Source organism: Sminthopsis crassicaudata, chromosome 1 (genome assembly GCF_048593235.1).
Source record: "Sminthopsis crassicaudata isolate SCR6 chromosome 1, ASM4859323v1, whole genome shotgun sequence".
NCBI classification, from domain to species: Eukaryota; Metazoa; Chordata; class Mammalia; order Dasyuromorphia; family Dasyuridae; genus Sminthopsis; species Sminthopsis crassicaudata.
The window spans coordinates 70063632-70086020 of record NC_133617.1 but is presented as its reverse complement, the minus strand read 5'-3'; the positions used below and the strand labels follow the sequence as shown (position 1 = coordinate 70086020).

Below are 22389 nucleotides of genomic sequence, written 5' to 3'. Positions count from 1 at the left end.
CCAATACACCAATTGTATGTATGTATATTCCATAATCCACACCCATAATTCCCCAACTCTGCAAATAAGAAGATAGCATGCTTCTTTGGAGTAAGCTTGGTCACTGTAATTACAGAGTGTTCATTTTCATTTCTATTTGTTCTTTCGATTTACCTTGACAATTATATATACTCCCACCCTTCTTATTTATTTCACTAAATAACAGTTCTGAAATCTTTCTAGGCTGTTCTGAATTCCTCATATACATTGTTTCTCATATATAGTTGCATTCCATCTATGTATCACAATTTAACTCTTCCTTCAATTGATGGGCTTCTACTAAAAAGTTCTTTGCTATGTTAAAATGTGCTATGAATATTTTGGGACCTTTTCCGTCTGCCTTTACTATTCTCTGAAGTATGTGCCTAGTAAGGGAATCTGGATCAAAGCAAATAGATTGCTGGATATTTTAGTCACTTTTCCAACATAATTCCAATTGCTTTAGAGAATGGTTGGTATTGGTATGTATTTTCCTATATCCCCTCCAAAAAGACATGACTTTTCATCTTTGCCAATTTTGCCAACTGTTACAATCTTTGCCAATTTTCTGTGGATGATGTAAAACCTTAGAATTATTTTATTTTTTAAAAATTATTGGTTATTTGGAACTTTTAATATGACTGCCAACAGGCTATAATTCTTCTTTTGAGAACTATTACTTTGAGAATTTATCCCTGAACAAAATTCTTGGTCTTAAGTATTTGTGTTAATTTACAATATATTTTAGCTATAAGAACCTTATAAGAGATATTTGATGCAAAGATTTTTCCCCAATTTATTTCCTTGCTCTCCTAGCTACATTTATTATCTATTCAAGATAGTTTTGATTTCACATAATTGAAATTATCCACTTTATCTTCAGTGATTACCTCTATTCCATGTTTGGTTAAGAATTTTCTCCTTATCTCCTGAAAGAGATCCGAAAATGCAAAGTCCCAAGAATATTATAGCCAAATTCCAGAGCTCCCAGGTCAAGAAGAAAATAGGGCCAGAATGAAACAATTCAAATATTGTGAAGCCTTAGTAAGCATTACACAAGATTTAGCAGTTTCTATATTAAAGGACTGGAGAACTTGTAATATGATATTCTGGAGAGCAAAGGAGCTAGAATTACAACCAAGAGTCATCTACTCAGCAAAAGGTGTTCAGGGGGAAAAAATGGATATTCCATGAAATAGATGACTTTTTAACCATTCTTGATGAAAAGTCCAGACCTTAATAGAAAATTTGACTTTCAAATACAAGACTCAAGAGAAGCATAAAAAGACAAACAAGAAAAGGAAATTTTAAGGGACTTAATAAAGTCAAATTATTTATATCTTTACATGGGAAGATCCTTGTAACTCTTAAGAATTTTTTCATTATTGTGGTAGTTAGAAGGAGTATAAACAGAGGGCATAAATATGAGTTGGATGTGAAGGAATATCTGAAAAAATAGAATTAAGAAGTGAGAGAGGAATGTACTGGGAGAAGGGGAAAGGGAGAGGTAAAATGGGATAAATTATTTCTGAAAGTAGCAAGAAAAAGCTTTTACGGTAGAGGGAAAGAGGAGAGAAGGGGAGTAACTATACATATATATATATGTATATATATATATGAATATATAGCTGTATAGGCTATATGAAAAAATGCTCTAATTCACTATTAGAGAAATGCAGATTTTAAAAATTCTGAGACATATATATATATATGTGTGTGTATATATATATACTCATACATAATAGATTGGCAAATATGACAGAGAAGAAAAATGACAAATGTTAGGGAGAATGTAGAGAAAAAATGAGACAATGATGAAATGGAATTGGTAAAATTATAAACTGATTTAACCATTCTCTATAGCAATTTGGAACTATGCCCAAAGACTATAAAACCATACATGCCCTCTGATTTATCAATACCACTACGAGGCATGTATCCTAAAAGAGATAAAAAAAGAAAAAAAGAAAAGGACTTATATGATGAAAATATAAGAGGTCTTTTCTGAGGACAAATAATTGGAAATTGGGGGCATGCCCATCAATTGAGGAATAGCTAAACAAATTATGGTATGTGATTATGATGGGATACTATTATGCTATAAGAAATGAAGAACAGGATGCTCTCAAAAAAAAAAAAACAAAAACACCTGGAAAGACTTGCAGAAGCTGTTGCAAGGTGAAATGTATTATGTATAAAGTAATAGCAATATTGTAAGATGATCAGCTGTGAATGAATTAGCTATTCTCATCAATACAGTGAGACAACTCTGAAGAATTCAAAATGAAAAAAATGCTATCTATTCCCAGAAAAAAGAACTGATAATGTCTGTATACAGATTGAAGCATATTTTTCTTTTTTTGAGGGTTTTTTTTGGAGGGGTCTACATTTTCTTTACATGACTTAAAATGGAAATATTTTGCATGATTATAATTGTATAACTTATATCTAATTGCTAGTCTTCTCAATTGTGGCCAAGGAAGATGGGAGAGAAGTTGGAGCTCCAAAGTTTTAAAAACAAATGTTAAAAATTGTTTTACATGCAATTGGGGGAAAATCAAATACTAAATTAAAAAAAATTTCCCCTTGAACCAAGACTGAAAAATAACTGATAATTTTCTCCCAGTATGTTTTTTTTTTAATTCAAGTTGTGTTCATTTTCATTTTGACTGTATTGTGATAAATGAATGAAAAAGTATTTATTAAACACCTGAAGTGCCAGGCACTGAATGTGCTCTTAGATGGTAGTCTGAATGATAGTCTGAATTCTGCCAGACTGCTTTTCAATTTTTTGTAGTTCTTGTCAAAATGAGAATTCTTCCCAGAGTAACTTATATTCTAGCCACTTACTGAACTCTGGATTATTAAATTCACTATTTTTAGTCTTCTTATTCTGGCCTGTTCTACTGTTTCAATTGGGTTTACCTAAGAGCCCAGGAGCTTTCTTGAGAGATAATTCAAATGTTTAGGTGGAAGAAGGACAAACTCCTCCCTTATAATTTTTCCTTATTCTCTGTTGATATAGGTAGGCTCTTGATCTCTGAAAGGGAGACTCAGATACTTCCCTTAATCTTTCTGCCCATAAGGTTAGCTACAGTAAGGATGATTGAGAGCAACAAGTAGTGAAAGGGCTGAGGTCTCCACAGACTATCTCTTGACATGTAGTTTATTAATTTCATTTGTACAATAAAATGTAGATGGCCACAGTGTGTATTATCTGTTCAATTTAAAGGAAATTTAGACAGTGGGATAGGAAGGATGTACACAAATTAAGAGATCCATTATTTTAGAAATTTAAAGTGATAGCTCATATTTAATTTCCCCTAGATTAAAATTTGAATCTGGTTCTTCCCTGCCCAATTGTGCCTGGCGTCGGAACAAAAGTAATTTAAGAGCTGTCAAGCACACTTTATTTTATTTTTTACTGATAGCCATGAGTTTATTTTTTATCAGTTGCTTTCTATGTCCAAGTGTAGCACGGCACTTGGAGTCACAGAACTTTAGTTCAAATCCTGTCTGCTATTTATTTACATTGAACAAGTCTTTTAACCTTTCTAGGTTTTTCTTTGCTCATCTATAAAATGACAGGATTGGACTAGATGACATCAAAAATCCTTTCTTGATCTAGAACTACTATGTTTTCCATGGGCAAATAAAAAATACATAAGTTTAGATTAAAGCAGGAAAGCATTTAGTTGAATACAAGGAAGGATTTTTTCACCCTTGAGACAATAAAATATCAGAAAGAGCAAGTTGAAAAAATTGCAAAATCTCCATCACTACAAGGAGATCATCAGGAGGATAGGACAAACACCTGTACCAGACAATCCAGACAATCAGTTACCTAAAAGTACAAGCAGAAAAAACATCTTTTGAGGTACCTTTCAACAATGGTAGGATTCAGTGGTTTTACTTATCTAATCGTATGGTCTTCCATATCTCACATATCTTAAATAATTCCAATGGAAGAACAGTAAAAGTGAAATGATAAAAATAGAGGCTTTAATAGAGTTTCCACACTCAATTCACCCATATGGAGAGAGGTTTTGGTATGAAGTCCAATGCCTAATTACAAGTAATAATAAGACCCACATCTCTAATTTATCCAGCAATTTAAGGGTTACAAGGGCAGCTAGATGGTCCAATGAACAGAGAACTGAACTTGGGGTCAGAAAGACCTGAGTTCAGATCTAACTATTATCAAGCACACTTTATTGAGTGTTGGGATTCTGAAGGTTTAAAGAAAGTCAGTCAACACATTCCATATTGGATATTGGACTGGTAGTCCAAGGTTGGCACTACACTTTGTTGCTAGGGATTAAATTATTTTCTTTAGGTTTTCATTAAGCATCACCTGAAACATCCTACCTGTATACAGGAGACATTCACCAAGTACACAGTCAATCACAACACTATTTCATTAATTCAGTAATTAACTGATTTATCTGCAAGTCACTATTCAATTTTTGTGGGAGATGAAGATGGGAATTGGCTTCTGCTCTCAAGATGTTTATTATAAAAGACAGACATATCAATAGCTATAATTCATATTAGAATTTTTGAGAGATAAATAGTAGTATGAGGGAGACTGAAATCAGCTAATAGCAATTTTCCCCTCTTCTGAAACCTGTCCATCATTATCTCTATAAACATTTGGTTTTGTGGTAGAGGCAGAACAGTGTGGAAGAAAGGGAGAACTTGGGGGAAAAAAAAAGACACCTAGATTGGAATCCTGATTTATATTGCAACATGATTAAGGCAAATCAACTAAACTCTGAATCTATTTTCTCCTTTGCAAAATGGAGGTTAATAGTATTTGTTTTATTATCTCATAGGCTTGATTGAAAGTGCTTTATGAAAGTGAAGGCAGCTGGGTGGTGCAGTCAATGGAGCACCAGACTTGATGTCAGGAGAACCTGAGTTCAAATATGGTCTCAGACACTTAACACTTCTTAGCTGTGTGACCCTGGACAAGTGACTTAACCCCAATTGCCTCAGCAAAAAAAAAAAAAAAGAAAGAAAGAAAGAAAAAAAAAGAAAGAAAAAGTATTTTGTAAGGCTTAAAGTACTTTGCAAATGTCAATTATTATATTTTCTAAAATAAAGTTGAGAAGGACCTTCGAGATCTAATCCAACCAAGTAGTTTTCAAAGGTAGAAACTGAGAGAAAAAGAGAGAATTGAGGATTACACAGGTAATAGGAGCAGTCAAGATTATACTAACATTGCCATGGACGTAGTTAGGCAGAGATGGCTTCAGAGCCAGGGTTCAAGTCCCAATTTTGAAATATAATGGCTGTGCAGTTCTGGACAAGTCACTTAACCACTTAAGCATTCCAGCCAATTCTGTGCCTATGGAAACTAGAAGACTCAGAGAAGGCATCAACATGAACTATCCAGAAGTTCCCTATACTAATAAAATCACAGATCCAGACCCTATCCTCATTCTAAAGCAGCAGACCCAAAATTTGAAGGCAGCTTTCTGATGTTCATATCCATTATTCTTTGGTACTTGTTTTACTGTTCAAATCACAGATCTTATGGAGAGAACTGGAAGGAACAGGTGAGAAATCAAAATGGCTGATATTTGGCCAAGGTCATATAGTCAATAAACATACATCAGAGGTAGAATTGTAACCCAGGTTTGATGACCTAAGCCAGTGTGCTTTCAACTGTCCCACGCTGATTTGAGCTAAACATCTGTTGAATAATATATTTAAGTAAAGCAAAGTGATAGTTTTATTTATTTGGGGATTTTCAGGTTTAAACACACCGGCTTTTGTTTAGTCCTTTAACACTTGTATCAAATGAAGCACAGCACAAACATGTGAAAATAAACTGTATTGTTCCTGTAAATAATTCCCATAGGGTTATTCCAAGAAAAAAAACACATTTTAAAGAACTTTGTATTCAGTTCTGAAGGTCAACCAACTCCCTTCTGAAACAAGAAGGAAAGTCTATTTCTTCACATGTCATATTTATTCCCACCCACCCCAAACAGGTACAGATCAGTCCAGCTATTCTAAAGGTCAGCATTCTGTTTCCTAATGACCATTATCTGGGAATGCTTTATTGTTTAGTCCTGTTTGACTCTCTGTGACTGCAGGGATCAAAGCTTGTCAGGCCCTTCTGTCATCTACTGTCTCTTAAAGTCTGCCCAGATTCACATTTGTTGTTTTCATGACACTCCATCTCATTTTCTGCAGACCCTTTTTCTTTTGCCTTCAAGCTTTCTCAACACCAGGGTCTTTTTCAATGAATTCCATCATCTTGTTTGAGGAGCACACTAGTCCTTACAATATTAAGTTTAAAAATGTGCATATACATATACATGTATGCATGTGTGTGTGTTTATTAGTAGGCATTTAAATATTCACTAATTTGTTCTGAGTTCTAGTTTGTCATCCAGTAAAAGTATTTCTCTTGGTTACTTAAAAAATAAAAAATGATTTGTGTGGAAATGAAAGTACCTGAAATCTGTGGCTTCCTCCTCTTGGGCATTTTGACCCTCCTTCTAGAAATCTGCAAACAAAAACTCTCATCACTAGTTATCCCATCAACATACCTCTCAGTAAAAGGCTGAAAGCCTGCGGCCCAATACTCAAGGCTGCCGTTCCCTAACAGCATTTCCAGTAGAGAACTGGGACCGTTAGGTGGCACAGTGGATAGTGGATAAACTCACCTTCTTGAATTTAGCCTCAGCCATTTACTAGTATATGATCCTGGGCAAATCATTTAACCCTGTTTGCCTTAGTTCGTCATCTGTAAAATGGCAAACTTTACCAAGAAAACTCCCATTGAGGTTAGGAAGGATGAGACGCCACTGTACAAATGTTAAGAGAACTACTCCTCGGTGCTAGGAACTAGATCCGGGTGGTGAAAGTGGTTTGTCCTCCTAGGCCGCATGCATTTTTTCTCCTTACAGTTCTAGTTTACACAGGATCTAGGAAGTGTTCTGCAGCAAGAGCCGGGACCCCTCTCTCTGGAGTCCTAACAAATGCCAAATCCGACCTTGGCCTCATCTACCACAATGTGAGTGTTTCCCACCCATCAGCTGCAAGCTTTAGCAAAACTAAATTGATGTAGAGGGACTTATTTTTTCAGAGCTCGGGGATGTACAAGTTGAAATTGGACAGGAACCTGTCCAAGCTTCTGTTCTAAGAATAACCACCATCCCTTAAATTTGTGCAGATTTTATACTTTGTGATACTCTACGTCCCCCGCAGTCTGACTCCAAGTAGTGTTGTTTTTAAAGAACTAATTAAAATTTTGGTTTTCTACATGGGGATATGGACAAAAACTATAGGATGGTCTCTTTATCTTTAGGTTTAAGTGAGCTCACCATCCCAGTTAGCGCTATTCCCAGTTTTGTTTACTCTCAGTGTCTTCCACGAGATGAGTTACCCTTTGACCCAAATGCTGTTTTTGTACATCACTGTTAGAATGCTACTCCCTCCATTCGGCTGCGAGCTCAGGAGGAGGTTCCAGGTTCCCCTTTCTTTATACTGACGCACTCAGCAAAGTGCCCGGCGAAGGACTGTGCTCATGAATTAGGTTGTGACCCTACATCTGGCTCCTGTGAGCTTCCCCAACCTATACCTACGGCTCAAGCTTTTTAAATAGGGGCCAGTGGTCCCTCGGACTGTGGGAGGGCGGGACTAGAGGAAAAACAAAACCTCGCATTGTCTCCGCCCTCAGCCCGATTGCCACAACCTGCGGCCCCTAAACGTCCTAGGCGGGCGCAGTTTAAGAATCCCTGATATAGCTCAGGTAGTTGTATTTCCATTACAATAATGGAGTTGTTAAATGCTGGGGGAAAGTCATATAACCCCAATTCCCGAAAATAAGTACCAGGTGGAGTGCTTAGTGTAAGGGGCAGACGGAGAGGGCCGTTATCCCCATGATCCGCAGGGACGACAACTCTGCCGGGAGCCTGGTCCCTCGGGTCCCAAGCCCAAAGGCAGAAAGGCAATGCACAGCCCAATCTCAAAGCACCTAAAGGGCAGCGGATGGAAAAAATGAATTTGGAAAATCCAAATGTACATCCTGCCCCAGGCACTTCCTGGCTGTGTAACCGGGGACAAATGAGATCTCCCGTAAAGCAAAGCATTTACCAAACCTTAACGTGCCGTTAATTTGTCCTAATTCGGCTGTGTCCGACTAGTCCTGGACCCATTCGGGGCTTTTTTTGGCAAAGGTCCTGGAGCTGTGCTTTCCTCCCGCAGCTCACTTTACAGATGAGGAAAAGTGAGACCAACAGGAGTAAGTGACTTCGACACTCGCTAGCTGGGCAAGTCACTCAGTCTGTACAATGAGCTGGGGAAGAACGTTAGCAGAGAAGCACAGATGGGGTCACTTAGAATAGGACCCGACGGACTAAACGGCTTCTGGAAGTGTTAGCGCTTAAATTAACATGGTTTCGACGAAGTTTGGGGTTTCCGGGCTGCTGCTCTTCCCCGCTGCACCTCCCTGCCCCCCCCCCCCAGCGGTAGAAGGCTCACTTGATGGGCAGGACCCTCCCACCGCACCCTAGGCCCCATGGGTGGGATAACAGAGAGTGCTTTGCCTTTGGCGCCCTCTGACGGACCCTCCCACCGCACCCTAGGCCCCACGGGTGGGATAACAGAGAGTGCTTTGCCTTTGGCGCCCTCTGACGGACCCTCCCACCGCACCCTAGGCCCCACGGGTGGGATAACAGAGTGCTTTGCCTTTGGCGCCCTCTGACGGACCCTCCTACCACATCCTAGGCCCCACGGTGGGGAGGGGTGGAGTAATAGGAGCGCTTCGCCTTTGGCGCCCTCGGCTTTCCCTCCCGCGGAATGGGGAGGGAAGCGAGGGCCTACTCAGGCCTGACCAGATTCCAGCAGGGCGGGACCAGGTGCCTCACTGCCCCGCTCCCAGCACCGTGTAGGTTTGGGTCGGGGCCACCTCGACCTACTGGGGAGGGGTCACACGGACAATTCTGGGTTCTCAGGCGTCAATCTCAGGCCTCACCTGAGAGGAAAACCGCCTCTGACCTCGCGCGGGCCTCGTTTTCCCGCCCAATCCCAACACCACCCGGGTTCAAGTCGGGCAAACTGGGCCAGGCGCGCATGCGTGAATGTACGCCCAAGTGTTGAATTCTCGCGGAAAGAAGGGCAAAGTGCTTGTCGGGAATTGTAGTCCGGCCTTCCGTTTTTCCGCGCCGGCGCATCTGGTGCCCGCTGGCACGGCGAGAGGCGGGGCGTCCACCTGGGGACCGGGCCTAGCCGGAAGTGAACTGACGAGAAAGGCGGTCCTGGGGTCCCCGCCCCCCTACCCACTCCAGGCTCGACGGAAATATGCATAAGAAGAAGGCGCCCCCGGGACCCCCGGGGCGCGGCGCGGCCGCAGCCAGACAGGTGAAGACCCCCACCCTTAAGAGAGACTTGACCCCTCGTTTTTTGCCCTGCCTTGCCCGCTCCCTCTGGTCTCCTCCCCTTGTCCTCTGCTTTTCCTGCCCTCCCCTATTTGTCCCTGCAGTCCTCAGCCCTCGGGGGCCCTACTTCCCGCCGTCCACCTCGGCCCCGCCCCCTTCCCCCCTTTCTGGGAGTCCTAACCCCTCTGGCCCCCTGCCCTCCCGGCCCCTGCCTTCTGACCCTCCCCCCTGTGGGGGGCTTGGCCCTCCCTCCCCCCCTTGCCCCACCCCCAGCCTCACCTGCCCTCTGCCCTCCCGGACCCCCCTTCTTTCCCCCACCCCCTCGTCCTTGCTCTCTGCCTTGCCTGGCCCCATCCTCTGCAGCCCCCTCCCTTCTGGGAACCCTGTCCCCATCCCCCCTCCCCTCCCCCCTCCTTGGGCCCCCTTTGCTCTCCTTAGTTTGGGCCCCCTCCCTTTGGGGAGGCTCCTTCCCACCCTCCCCTTCCCAGTCCTTCCCGGGCCTTGTCTCCCCCGTGATCACTCCACTCTTTCCTCCTCCCCTCGCTGAGGCCCCCATCTCCCCCCCTTTCTGGGGTGTCCTGCCTTGGTCCTAAAGAGGGAGACACCTGTAGCTTTGGGGGGAGGAGTGGAACAGAGGCCAGAGGTGGAGATGGCAAACCTAGGGCTAGGCTAGACCCCGTGGGCCTCCCCTCCCCACTCTGCCCGAGCTGGGTCCCGGGGTCCTGGGGGGAGGGGAGCTTAGGCCGCAGGGAGGAGGCCACTGATGGAAGGCGGACGGGCCTGTTTTTCTTGTTGAGCCGGGCCCAGGGAATTTGTTATGGTGTCCTAGGACTCAGACTCGGCACCAGCTCGAGGCTACCTGAGCCCTGCTGCAAGCGCTGGCCCTTTGCCCCCTTGTGAGACTGCTGTCCAGGGTGCCGGCCTTTCTCTGGGTCCTGCCCTCCTCGCCCCGCCCCGAACTCCACTGACACTCCTCGGCTCCCCAAGATTCCACTGGGTCGGGATGTTTCCCAGGGCGCCGGAGGGGGCTGCTCCCCCGTCCGTGTGTAAAGGCCGCCGGGGTGGGCTTCCCCTCAGAGAGTACCCCAGGGGTCCGCAGTCTTTGTAGCCCAGGGTCCAAAGGGAGGTTTCTATGTTTGGGTGTTTGAGATCCCTGAGGGCAGCGGCACTGCTGATACTTCATACACAGTGGGTACTTAATACCAACGTGGTTTCGGTATTTGTGCCCAGGATAAGTCACTTTTTCTTCAGTTTGCCCTCATACTCCTCCAAAGGAAAACAGTTGATTGATGGTGTGAAAATAGCGACAGAGAGTGTGGTCGCCTCAAACTTCTGGGCGGGGGCCTGGAACTGAGCCGGCAGTGGCCATTGTGGTCTTTTCCCCTTGCCTTGAAGCTGGGCCTCCTGGTGGACTTCTCCCCCGATGGGATGGTGCTTCCTGAAGACGGCGACAACGATGCTGACCTTGAGGCAGAATTCATGGCCTTGGTAGGGGCTGAGCCCCCTCGGGAGCTCAAAAGCAAAGGTGAGGGGGCCCCACCGCCCCTGGGGAGTCTCCTCCTGCACCAAAGCCTAGAAGATCCCACTTCTGTGCGTCCTCGTTGTCCATGTCTAAGTTTCACCCTCTTCCCTGCTTGCCATTGTCCCTGCAAATCCTGAGCACCACGAAAGCCAGAATGTGGAGCAGTGCCTGGGGCAGCTGAGGGTCCTGAACTACTTCTCTGTTTTCTTTTTAGCTCCTTTGCCTATGGAGACCATTGAGAAGATGGCCTCTCTGTGTATGAAGGACCTAGACGAAGGAGAAGGGGAAGAGGAGGATGAGGAGGATGTGGAAGATGATGATGAACTGCTGGTGAGGAAGGAGCTTAAGTGACTTCTCCAAGCACAAAGTTATGCCAAATAGATGTGTTCTGCCCGTGTGAGGCAAGCTAGGTACCTGACCTGCAAAGGGAAGGAAATTGCGAAGGATGGCTAGGAGGGAATAGGGCCCAACGTTATTAGCATGCAGCTCTCATAGAGCCGGAACTGTAGACGCAAGGGCTGTCGCGCCTCAGCGTACCCTGATCTCTTGTCCCACCACATGACCTTTCTACTTTGTTATAGACCATATGGTTCTGCCTACATCTGGGGGAAGGCATACCTGGGACTTCCCACTCCTTTTACTAACAACCGGGGTTAGCGCTGCTCGAATGAGCACTGGATATTAACCAATATCACCAGCGCTTAGCTCCTTCTATGTGTGTCTCCAGGCGGAGCTCAATGAAGTTCTCGGGGAAAGGGAGGAACCCCAAGATACCCAGAGCCTCCCCCTGGCCAAGGTAAGTTGCTGTCTCTCTCTCTCTCTCTCTCTCTCTCTCTCTTTGGTTGGTTCTGTGTGAGATTCCCAGAGTTCCAGTTCTAAGCAGCTTCCTTATCATCCTCTTAGCCAACATTTATATAGAGCCCATTAGGTGCTGTGCTAAGTGCTTTACAATATTATCACATTTGGTCTTTACAACAGCCCTGAGAGGAAGGTGCTATTTATTATCTGTTTTTACAGATGAGGAAACTAAAGCAAACCAAGATTAAATGATTTGCCCAGGGTCACACAGCTAGGAATTGTCTAAGGCTGGACTTCCTGTGTCCAGGCCTAGCGCTACATCCATTGCATCATATGGGACAGTCCCTCAAAAATCATCCCTAAAGACTCCTTTTAGCTTTAAATACTAAGATCTTATGGCCTGAAGCCTCGCCCAAAATGAGCTAAAAGCCAAGATGCTGTTCCAAGGACCATGCATGGGATAGATTTTCCACCATGATGGGTAAACAGGTGGAATGTCTCCTAGAAGGTACAATTCTTGAGCTTGGGGAATAAGTTCTCCCTCCCTTAGGGTCAGTGACCCCCCGTATTCTCTTGCAGTCACCAAATCTTCCACAACCTAAGGTCAGTCCTAGCAGTGGTGGCGTGGAAATCACCCTAGCTGAAAGACTGGCCATGTACCAGACTGCCATCACTAATGCCAAGCAGGTTGGGGACAGCTCCAAAGTCCGGAGATATGAACGAGGTGTCAAGGTGAGAAGGAAGAGTCTGTTCTGTAGCTCTGTGTCATCCTGAGCTGGCTCTGCCTTGGACTGAGCCAAGACTGCTCCTCTCCTTAGACATTAGAGAATATGCTGGCCTCAGTTAAGAAGGGACGTAGCATCAATGAAGAGGACATCCCGCCTCCTGTGGCTGTGGGGAAGAGCCTGACAGCCACCCCAGAGGTCCCACCCACTCAGAGTACCGCATCTACCCAGCCCCCTCAACATCAGCTACCAGCTGTTCCTCCCAAAACACTGCCGGTGCCCCCTAGTCATGGCTCTGGATTGACTGAAAAGCCAGTCCCTGTAGCCTCACCTGTGAGCTCAGGTAAGCCTGGTATGACCTTTGACTGGCCTAGGAACTGGAAGAGGGTTAGTCCTTCTAGATAATAGTCCTTAGACTCCAAGATATGGGGGAGTGGACTGCAAAGTTCCATTCTCTCTTCTGTACTCTTGCTTCCCCACAATCCTTAGAAGTTCCCAAAACTCCTGACAAAAAAGTACTATCTACCTCCAAAGAAAGAATTAATGGAGTCTGAGTGCAGATTGGAGAATACTTTTTAAACTTTTCTTGTTTTTTTTTTCTCTGTTTTCTTTCACACTGTGACTAATATGGAAATATGTTTTGCATGACTGAACATGTGTAACCTATATCAAATTGCCTTCTTGGTGAGGGAGGGAGAAAATTTGGTACTCAAAATTTTAAAATCCAGATGTTGAGAAATTTTTACATGTAATTGGGGGGGAAACTATTTTTTAAAAAGAAGAAGAAAACATTCCCTAAGCAGCTGGAGTTACCAGCTTTTTTGGGCATCATGTTCTGTGCTTAGGTACTGGCAGTCCTGGGTCCCTGGCCCTGTTGCAGGAGCGGCAGCGAGAGTACAAAAGGGCTGCATTGCGCTCCAAGCAGGAGGGAGACTCAGAAGCAGCTGCTAAGTATTACCGTGTAGCCAAGGTAAGGTATGATACGGGGGCCATGGTTCTTGGGGCCTAGTGGCTTACGGGGTTGGTTTCCTTTAACATAAATCTGGCCAATTTCTTCTCTCCTGACTGAGATAACCACAGACATCTCCTCATTTCCTCCTTTCTTCCCTTAGAGTTTTGATGCTGTCCTGGAAGCAATGGCGAAGGGTGAGGCTGTGGACCTATCCCGATTACCTCCACCACCTGGTAAGTTTTATTATGGCATCTTGGTCCAGAGAGGAAGTGAACTATTAGGGCATAAATCTCTTCAAGGAAGAGCAAAGTCCATGCCAGGGACAATGTCTTATAATTGAGTATTCCTACCACACCTAGCACAGAACTGGGAACTTAGTGTAGGCTTGGGGGTTGTTTGAATAACTAGTCCACTTCATTTACAGACCAGATGCCCAAGACCTTGCCATCCCCAGGGCTTCAGCCTCCCACTTCTACTTCTGGTACTGGCACTATCTCCCCTTCCATGCAAGGTAAGCACAGTCCCTTCAGAGAAGAACTAACAGAGCCATCCGAGCTTCTGAGTCACGAGTGGGCATCAAGGACCCTAGAATTCCAAGGCCAGGGGAGCCCAGGGGGTGGGAAGGAAAGGAGGGCCTTAGCAACCTGCTGGTCATGGAGTCTTTCTGCTTCGCTCCAGAGATGCCCCCCCCTCCACGGACCCTGCTAGAGGCCTTGGAGCAGCGGATGGAGCGTTATCGGGTGGCTGCAGGGCAGGCCAAGGAAAAAGGGGATGATCGCAAGGCCCGGATGCATGATCGCATTGTCAAGGTAAGGAGATGCACGGGACTGGGTCTGGGCCGAGAGTAGAACTAGGTTCGCACTCAGCTAGTCCTTTTCTTTTCCCCTTGCCCCTGAAAAGTGAACACTTAAAAAAAAAATCTTCGAAACAAATATGCATAGTCCAACAAAATGAATTCCCACATTCCAAAAATAATGTCTCATTCTGAATCTCATGCTCACCACTTCTCTGCTGAGAAGTGAGTGCTCTGTCCTTGGCTTTCCAGAGTTAGGGCTTGTCACTGCATCAGTCAGAGTTTTAAGTTCTTTTCAGTGTTATTATCTTTGTGTCTAGTTCTCTTCACTTCGGTTCCTAAATAGTTCATTTTGTCATTTCTTGGGTTGCATTAATATTGTATTACATTCATATGTCATCGTTTGTTGAGTCATTCCCTAACAAGTTTCCAAACCTCTTTAATTTCCAGTTCTTTGCTCCCACAAAAAGAGGTGCTGTACATTTTTGTACATTCAAATCCTTTTCCTCTTTGATCTCTTTGGAATATAGCTCTAGTAGTGGGATTGCTGGGTCAAAGGGCACAAACGATTTCATGACTTTGGGGCGTAGTTCCATCATTCTTTAGCAGCATCTCACTGTCATGCTTGTTTTCCCCCAGTCCCTCTGTTTATTTTCCTCTTTGCCAGCTTTGCTAATCAGCCAGTCTTTTCCCTACAGCAATATCAAGATGCCATCCGAGCCCATAAGTCAGGCAGATCTGTGGATGTGGCTGAATTGCCTGTTCCTCCAGGTACGTGCGTGGCAAAGTCGGGCCTGTTGGGGCAATCCCCAAGTGCAGAACTCAGGAGAGGCTGGTGACTATTTTGACCCGGAAACAAGGAGGAGCCAGGGCTCTCTCCCTTTGAGATATAGGACACTTGTACTCTTGCCTCTGGGGAGCTGGGCAAGGTTGTTGGTGAGAATTGTTTGTGAGAGGTTGGCTTTAGGTGACCATATTCAAAGACTCCATGAGTCTTTGAACAGATAGCTGGTTTGTAGACTGTGAACAGCAATCTTTGTGGGGTACAAGGAGCCCCATGACAACTGGAGCCTCTAAAATATGATGCTGATAGGAGTCTCTTATGTGGACCAGGGTTCCCCCCAATCCAAGGCCTGGAAGCAGCCACACCCACACAGCAAAGCCTGGTAGGGGTTCTTGAGACTGCCATGCGGTTGGCCAACCAGGATGAGGAAGAAGAAGAGGCAAAAAAGGTATGTGAGAGAGATAGAGATAGGAGTGGGGTTGCATGGTAAGCTTGGAACAGGGTAATTACCCCCCCCCTCCCAATCCAGATTGGAGGGAACAAGATGTAGAACAATGCTAGGAGATGTGACATCTGCCACTTGTGTTATCTTGGATAAGTCATTGAACTTCTGAGCCTTAATCTTTATCTGTAAGACAAGACTGATGATATTCACGCTACCTACTTCATAAGGTTAGTTGTGAGAAAAGTGTTTTGTAAACTTTAAAAGAGTACAAAAATGGAAGCTATCATTATCTGACTTGGCCTGTGACTGTTGCAGTTAGCATTTGGACCTTTGGGTGGGGGGCACCTTGAAGTTGCGTGGGTTGGGCAGTGCCATTACTTGTTTTCTTTGTTATTCCCTCCATGTTAGCCCGGCACCCACTCCCTTCCTTCTCCACAACCCAAACCCCAGACCTCCCGGCCTTCCATTCCAGTACCTGCTCCACCTGGGAAAGTAGCTGCAAAAGGCTCCACCAAAGGTAGGTTGTTTGTTCCCTGTGCCCCAGAGGCAGGTCCTGTGGGTGATGTGCTTGCTGGCAGTGCCTGGAACCAGCTTCCCCTTCCCTCCTTCTCCTGCCCCACAGCCCAGCAGCAGCTGGCTTTCTTGGAAGGAAGGAAGAAGCAGCTGTTGCAGGCAGCTCTGCGAGCCAAGCAAAAGAATGACCTTGAAGGTGCAAAACTCTTTCTTCGCCAAGCCAAGGGGTTGGAGCCCATGCTGGAGGCTTCAATCAATGGGTTACCTGTGGACATCACCAAGGTGAGAGGTTGTGACTCCCAGGATTCCCTTGCTGTGTCCCCGCCTCATTCCACTCCGTGCCTTGCCAGAATCACTTCCTTTTTTAGGTGCCCCCAGCGCCTGTCAATAAAGAGGATTTCATGCTGGCCCAGCGACCGGGCGCAGCCATCTCCCGGGAGCAGGCTGGGCATTACGCAGAGCTCACCAAGTTGATAAGGCAGCAGCATGAGGTATGGGCTAAGGGGAGGCCACTGGAGCAGTGATAGTCCTGGACTCAAAGCAGTGGCTCCCCTAATAATCTTGTCTCTTCACCCCCCAAGATGTGCCTGAAGTACTCCAACCAATTCACCCATCTGGGAAATGTTGTGGAAACCAGCAAGTGAGTTTCTTTTCCTTTCCTGTCTCCTCCTCTGCAATGGAATGGAGCATCCAGAGTTGGAAAGACCCTTTGACTTCATCTGATCCTATGTTTTTTAACATGGGCATCTGATGAAGCCTAGGGATCCCTTATCAGAGTCAGGTGTCTTAAGTGTACCAAATACAATAGAGGTTTACAAAGGAGGACCCCGATACTGAAAATTATCAAAATAACTAAAGTTCATGATCCCTAGTTAAAAAGCCCTTCGTGCTATAGCTGAGAAAGCTGAGTCAGGCTTGGAGAAGTTAAATAATTTGCTCTTTAGGAAATGTTCCCATATGTGGAATCAAAATATGCTTCCTTGTATTCTCTACACTCATTCTGCTTCTTCCTTTCTGGCATAGAGTTAGGGAGATGAAAAGAGGGGAGGAGAGGTATAAAACTTTGAAGCTTAGCAGAAGGAATGGACCTCAAGGGAAAGAGCATTGGATTTTTTTTTTGTCAGAGAATCTGGGCTTTAAGTAGTAACAAAGGTCTTTTCCTTACCATTGCACTAAATTCCATTCTTTCTGCTAAACTTAGAGTTTCCCCCTTCTTCTTTTTCCTTATCCTATACCAGAAAGGCAAAACCTGCATCAATGTGGAAAGTAGAGAAAGGAAAATTTTGGTTCAGGGTTTGGCATGATTTCCTCATGATGAAAGGTATTCAACATCAGACTGGTAGTGGCAATGAGTTCCCCATCATTGAATCAGGCAGAATTTGGGTGATTTGAGGATAGTGTAGAGGAGAATTTCTGGGGGGTGGGCTTCAGGTGTTTCTGAGCCTGGGATTGAATGACTCTTGTGACTTGCTTGTGGCTTCTGCTTCCTCTCTCTAATGCTCCTCCATTACTCATTGTGTACTCAGGACTTCCTAGCCACCACTGGTGGAGAGGTGATGCAGCCCCTGCCCTCTTGGAGCTTATCTGTTTACCAAACCCCAATTCTGCCATGAATCTAGTCAAGAAGTACTGATAATGTTTGCAGGTAGCATTTCTGTAGAAAGCACTTTACATATGTTTGTTCATTTGATCCTCACAGCAACTCTGTGAAGTCAACATCCCCATTTTACAAAGGAGACAGACAAAGGCTAACTGACTTGCCCAGGTTTACCTAGCTTGTAAAGGTCTGAGGCAGGATCTGAACTTCATTTTTCCAGGTCCAGTGTTCTCTCCACCAGGGCAGCAGTTACTTCTGCCAAATGTACCAAATGTATGTCTTCCTTCCTTCCCAATTCTGAACTCCTCCATCAATATGCGTATTAGGTTATGGCAGAGAAGAGGAGGGGACTTTCTTTGCTGGGATAGGGTCTAGAAAGGTGACCCACCTTGCACCCAATGCCTTTTCTCTCCTTTTTCCTCCTCAAGGTTTGAGAAAATGGCTGAGGACTGCAAGAAGAGCATGGAGATCCTGAAGCAAGCCCACAGCCAGGGCTTCCCACTTCCCAAGTTCCATTATGAGCAGAGGACCTTCAGTGTGGTCAAGTAAGACCCTTAAAATTCTCTCCTCCCCTGCTACTCCAAACCAGGCCTGAGATTAGCAAACCATGGGCAGCCACAGTTGGGGGGGGGGGTTGCTTATCTCCTCTTAGGCCAATGTTTGTGCTCCCCTACCCCATTCTGCTCTTTCCCTTCTAGGATATTCCCAGAGCTCAGCAGTAGTGACATGGTTCTGTTCATAGTGAAGGGCATCAATCTTCCCACACCATCAGGTAACAGGGCCCCAAGAATGGGAGGAAGAGGGAGCTGGGTACCTCCTTAGAGCTGTTTTTTCCCTTCTCCCATCTTCCTGCTTTTTCCTCCGTCTGCTTGAAGGAGCCTTGACCCCCAGCCTTCATTACAGGAATATCCCCCAATGACCTGGATGCCTTCGTGCGATTTGACTTCCCCTATCCCAATGCAGTGAGTGAGGACTTTGGAGGGGGGAAGGGGAGGTGGAGAACTGAATCCCAAGGGCTTTGTGGGGTTTGCTCAAGATGATTGAAGGGCTGGGCTTGAGCCGATATAGTGATAAGGAAAGATACTTCTCCTCAAAGAGAAGGCTGAGGTCTTAGGGACAGGGTCCTTAGACTTCCTGGGGCTGAAAGCAGGATGTATTGTGACTACCCCTAACCTTGGCTTTCCATGTAGGAAGAAGCTCAGAAAGACAAAACCAATGTGATAAAGAATACAGACTCCCCAGGTAAGCAGAAGATGGAGGGCAGGGTCATTGATACTTTGGAGGTCCAGGGGCCTGATCTGACATCTGTCTGCCTTTCCTCTCCCTCCTTCCTGGGCAGAGTTCAAGGAACAGTTCAAGCTTTTTATTCAGCGGGGACATCGGGGCTTCAAGCGGGCCATCCAGAGCAAAGGAATTAAGTTTGAAGTAGTGCACAAGGGGTGAGTGAGGGAGGAGCCAGGACCGAGTGGGACAAGCCCATCGTGTCCCACGGGGTCCTCATGGCCACTTCTCCACAGGGGACTCTTCAAGCCTGATCGTACTCTGGGAACAGCCCAACTCAAGCTGGAGGCCTTGGAGTCAGCCTGTGAGATCAGAGAAATCCTGGAGGTTATCTGGCTCTTTCCTGACTTCTCTCACTACTTCCCAGTGCCTTGGGCCATGTCTTGCTTGACTTGACTTCTCTCTCTCCCAGATCCTGGATGGCCGTCGCCCCACAGGAGGACGGCTTGAGGTGATGGTCCGCCTGCGAGAACCTTTGACTTCCCAGCAACTAGACACTGTCACAGAGAGATGGCTGGTCATTGACCCTCTGTCCCCGGTGAGAACAGGGCCTGAGGAGCTGAGGAAAGGGAAGGCACTGAGTAAAGAATATAAAATTGGGGGACAGTGGGTGAGGCCTCGAAGGGTCAGGATAGTTTTTGGGATAGCCTTAGAGAACAGAAGGGGACCTGATGAGACCGGCTCTCTCTTATCTTCTTCCTGTTCCAACCTGAACAGGCCACAGTGCCCAAGGCAAAGGCCCCACCCATCCCTGCCCCTGGACGGGATCAAGGGGGCAGGTAAGTGGCTGAGCTGGGGCTGGTGGGGCTGTGGGACTCACTGCCCATCTCCCAAACAGAGAATTATTTGTTTGATTGAATTGAACAGCAGACCAGCCCGCAACTTACAGAGCTTCAGTGTCATGGCCTTTGACCGGGAACGGCTAGAGAGGAAGGTGGGTGATGGTTTTGGGTCAGGGATTGCCAGGGACCTCTCCTCACTGGCTCCTGAGCTGGGGCAGTGTCCTGTGTGCTCCCTCTTCATGGGGGGATTTCTAAAGCTCTGTCCCAAGAGGCGGGAGTGTCTAGGCCCTCACTCCCAGCTGTTTGGCAGATCATGGCATACAAGCAGGCCCGGCGGGCAGTGCCTGGGGATCTGGCCCAGCAGTACCAGGATCTTGTGCAGCACAGCCAGTGGCAGAGAGCACAACTGGAACAAGGAGGCCCAGCCATCAGGAGAGGTAAGAGACCCAAGCAAGCTGGGTCTGGAAGCCCTGCTCCTAGCCCTGCCAATGACCCTACCAGGAGGTGTTTGTAGGTGGTGCTTGGTCCTTCCCTGAGCCTTGCCAGGCATGCCGTAAGTGGTAGAGGGGCAACAGGAGATCCTTTCCTGGTGTTCCCTAGGCTTTGGTGGGGACAGGGCTGGGGGGGCTACCATTCAGGTCCTTATCCCTCTGTCTGGCCTTCCAGAGTACCATGCCCAGCTGGAACGATACCTGCAGTGCTACACCGAGGCTGCCCGACGCCTGGGCAGTGATGGCAACAGGGTGAGGCCTGGGAAACATCAGGGTCTCTTTAGGGCCACGGGGTACCCTCCATTTCTGGGTACTGGGCAGCAGGCCAAGACAGGGAATTGATGGACCACTATGTTCCCAACAGGACGCAGCTAAGGAAGCTCTGTACAAACGGAACCTGGTGGAGAGAGAGGTAAGAACCCAGGGTGGTGGCTATAACAAGAGACTTCTCTCCCATTCATTCTCTCTCATCTTCCTCTGGCCCCATCTCTGACCCAAGAATTACTAGAGCCTCTCGGGCCTGAGGTAGGGCCCGACTACCAAGACCTTCATCCCATCTCTGACGTGGGGCTCCTGGAGTCCCTCACTTCTGACCCGGGATGCTCTCTAACCCCAACACTGATCTCTGGGGTGGGCTCTCTTCTCAGCTGCAGCAGCTTCGGAGGTGATGGTTTCATCAGGACTATCCCCAGGTCACTGGGCTTCTCCCAGTCCAGGGAACAAAGGCAGCTGACTCTGGGAGCAGGTGTAGGGGCCCAGAGTGCTAGGAAGGAGGTGATGGGAGATGGGTGAGCACCAGGGCCCCGGGCTCCCTCTGGGCTCTCCAGCCTACCCTGATGACTGCTGAAGACCAAATCTTCTGACAATCACTTGACAATCACTGGGAGGGAAGGGATGTCTCTGGCCTGGCCCACACTGAGGGAAAGGAGAGTAGAGTGGCGCCTGTTTCAAGACGGAGTTTGGTGTCTCTCTCTCTCCCTTTGCTGGTGGAATTGGAATTGTGTAAACAGGAAAGTTTAAGTTACTGTTAAGGCATCTGTATACACTGTGCCACACAGAGCTCCCCATTGGAAAGCCAGGCCAGCTGGCAGAGGCTCTGGGCTCCCGAGCCCACAGACTGGCTCATGCCTAGGGCAGCATTTCCCTTCTCCCAGGCCCCCATTGTCCCCTCCACAGAATGTGGTTTGCACAGTCGAGCAGGCTTCTGGCCCTGACTTACCCAAAACTGGGGGTGAGGTCCTGAAGACTGGATTCTGGCTGCCCCCCCCTTCCCAGATTCCCAAGCACTTTATTTTCTTGTCTGCCAGTCTGAGGCTCCTAGGAAACCTAAAGGTACCAGCCTCAGAAGCCTTAACTGGCCAGCACCCACCCCAAAGAACACTCCTGCCTGGGCATGAAACCTGTGGGACCCCTCTCCCTAACCCTCAGCCCGCCTGGCCAGTTGCAGGAGGCGCAGAAGCATGACCCTCCTGGGCTGGGCAGACCTCCCATTGCCTCCGAGTGAGGACAGGTCCTCAAACCTGGCGGGGGGAAGGACGGGTTGGGATTGGGGAGAGCAAGCACACACAATAAAGAGCAAGGGTTGCACACAGCTCGGCTCTGTCCTTTGTTTCACCTGCAGCTCTTGGCCGGACCCTTTGTCCTAAATGGGAAGCTTCCTGGTCCACTCCAGAGCTTCCCTTCACACCAAGCACTGGGCAGAAAGCTGAATTTGGACAGGGAGCATGGAAGAACAGCACCTCAGCTGTCACTCAGACATCCCACTGTCAGTGAGGGCCTGGGGGAAGGTGGGGATATCTGGTGGCCTTGCCATTAGGCCCAACCCTTAGCAGTCACAACCTGTAGTTTGTTTGCCCCTGAAGATCCCCAGACAGAGGCCACAGGGAGCAACTTCAATCCTGCCTGTCCAGAAAGTAGAAGAGGGCCTTGTGTCCTCCAAAGCCAGCTTGGTGCGTGGCCCCCATTCTCACCACCCCCTGTGCTGCCAGCTTACACAGAGATAGCAAGCATTGGCCACTGAGTGCCCTGAAAGTGGCCCCAGAGAGAAAGGCAGCCGAATGGCCGGAGAAGGTATGTGCAGTGCTCTGGGGGTCCCTGCTGGACGACAAGATGGTTAGCTCGGCTCAGTGGGCCTGGGTTCGCCGGGGCCGCCTGGGCATCTTGACGATGACTGGCTCGGGGTTTCCTGACGTATCCACCACCTCTAAATGCAGCAAGTTCAGAAAGGCCTCAGGGGAGATGCTGGTCATCAATAGCTGGTTGGATCTGGAGGAAACAGTGGGCTTCTGGGTAT

The 22389-nt window shown here is 47.0% G+C and overlaps 3 protein-coding genes across 12 annotated transcripts in view; 1 reads left to right on the top strand and 2 right to left on the bottom strand.

Annotated features, from left to right (window-relative positions):
* The window catches only part of BRME1 (break repair meiotic recombinase recruitment factor 1), a 39073-nt gene extending 29817 nt beyond the window's left edge, over positions 1-9256 (bottom strand). For 2 of the 7 annotated variants that reach the window (XM_074310753.1, XM_074310763.1), the window contains exons 1-2: positions 9011-9130; positions 6487-6538 (exon numbers count right to left, since the gene is read on the bottom strand). In XM_074310753.1, coding sequence (XP_074166854.1) covers positions 6487-6517 — 31 coding nt within the window. In that variant the 5' untranslated portion in view covers positions 6518-6538; positions 9011-9130. Of the gene's footprint in view, positions 1-6486; positions 6539-7867; positions 8012-8745; positions 8988-9010 lie in introns of those variants that run through there. The other 5 variants (XM_074310719.1, XM_074310745.1, XM_074310708.1 and 2 more) reach the window with 5 other exon arrangements.
* Positions 9257-21687, top strand: CC2D1A (coiled-coil and C2 domain containing 1A). Of its 3 annotated transcripts, none has more exons than XM_074310650.1 (29): positions 9257-9396; positions 10809-10938; positions 11150-11265; positions 11663-11731; positions 12313-12465; positions 12552-12801; positions 13304-13428; positions 13571-13643; positions 13835-13921; positions 14089-14219; positions 14902-14974; positions 15317-15435; positions 15841-15949; positions 16055-16227; positions 16314-16436; positions 16527-16585; positions 17971-18087; positions 18241-18314; positions 18446-18504; positions 18733-18784; positions 18882-18981; positions 19060-19150; positions 19236-19361; positions 19541-19602; positions 19694-19757; positions 19916-20042; positions 20272-20348; positions 20461-20508; positions 20744-21687. In XM_074310650.1, exons 1-29 carry the CDS (start codon positions 9337-9339, stop codon positions 20762-20764), a joined length of 2868 nt encoding a protein of 955 aa, XP_074166751.1. In that variant the 5' UTR covers positions 9257-9336; the 3' UTR covers positions 20765-21687. The 3 variants fall into 3 exon arrangements, with proteins under 3 accessions (XP_074166751.1, XP_074166743.1, XP_074166758.1); XM_074310642.1 differs by having other exon boundaries at positions 19691-19757; XM_074310657.1 differs by lacking the exons at positions 19916-20042; positions 20272-20348; positions 20461-20508; positions 20744-21687 and having other exon boundaries at positions 19662-19741.
* PODNL1 (podocan like 1) overlaps positions 21679-22389 on the bottom strand; it is a 30362-nt gene continuing 29651 nt past the window's right edge. For both annotated transcript variants that reach the window (XM_074310827.1, XM_074310816.1), the window contains one exon: positions 21679-22361. In XM_074310827.1, coding sequence (XP_074166928.1) covers positions 22220-22361 — 142 coding nt within the window. In that variant the 3' untranslated portion in view covers positions 21679-22219. The remainder of the gene's footprint in view (positions 22362-22389) is intronic.

Bases quoted from the DNA above. Each gene is read 5' to 3' on its own strand.
- CC2D1A (XM_074310642.1), top strand. From the start codon at position 9,337: ATGCATAAGAAGAAGGCGCCCCCGGGACCCCCGGGGCGCGGCGCGGCC. The intron at 14,220-14,901 runs GTAAGGAGATGC...TTTTCCCTACAG, and splicing joins TGCATGATCGCATTGTCAAG to CAATATCAAGATGCCATCCG. The intron at 19,151-19,235 runs GTTATCTGGCTC...TCTCTCTCCCAG, and splicing joins AGATCAGAGAAATCCTGGAG to ATCCTGGATGGCCGTCGCCC.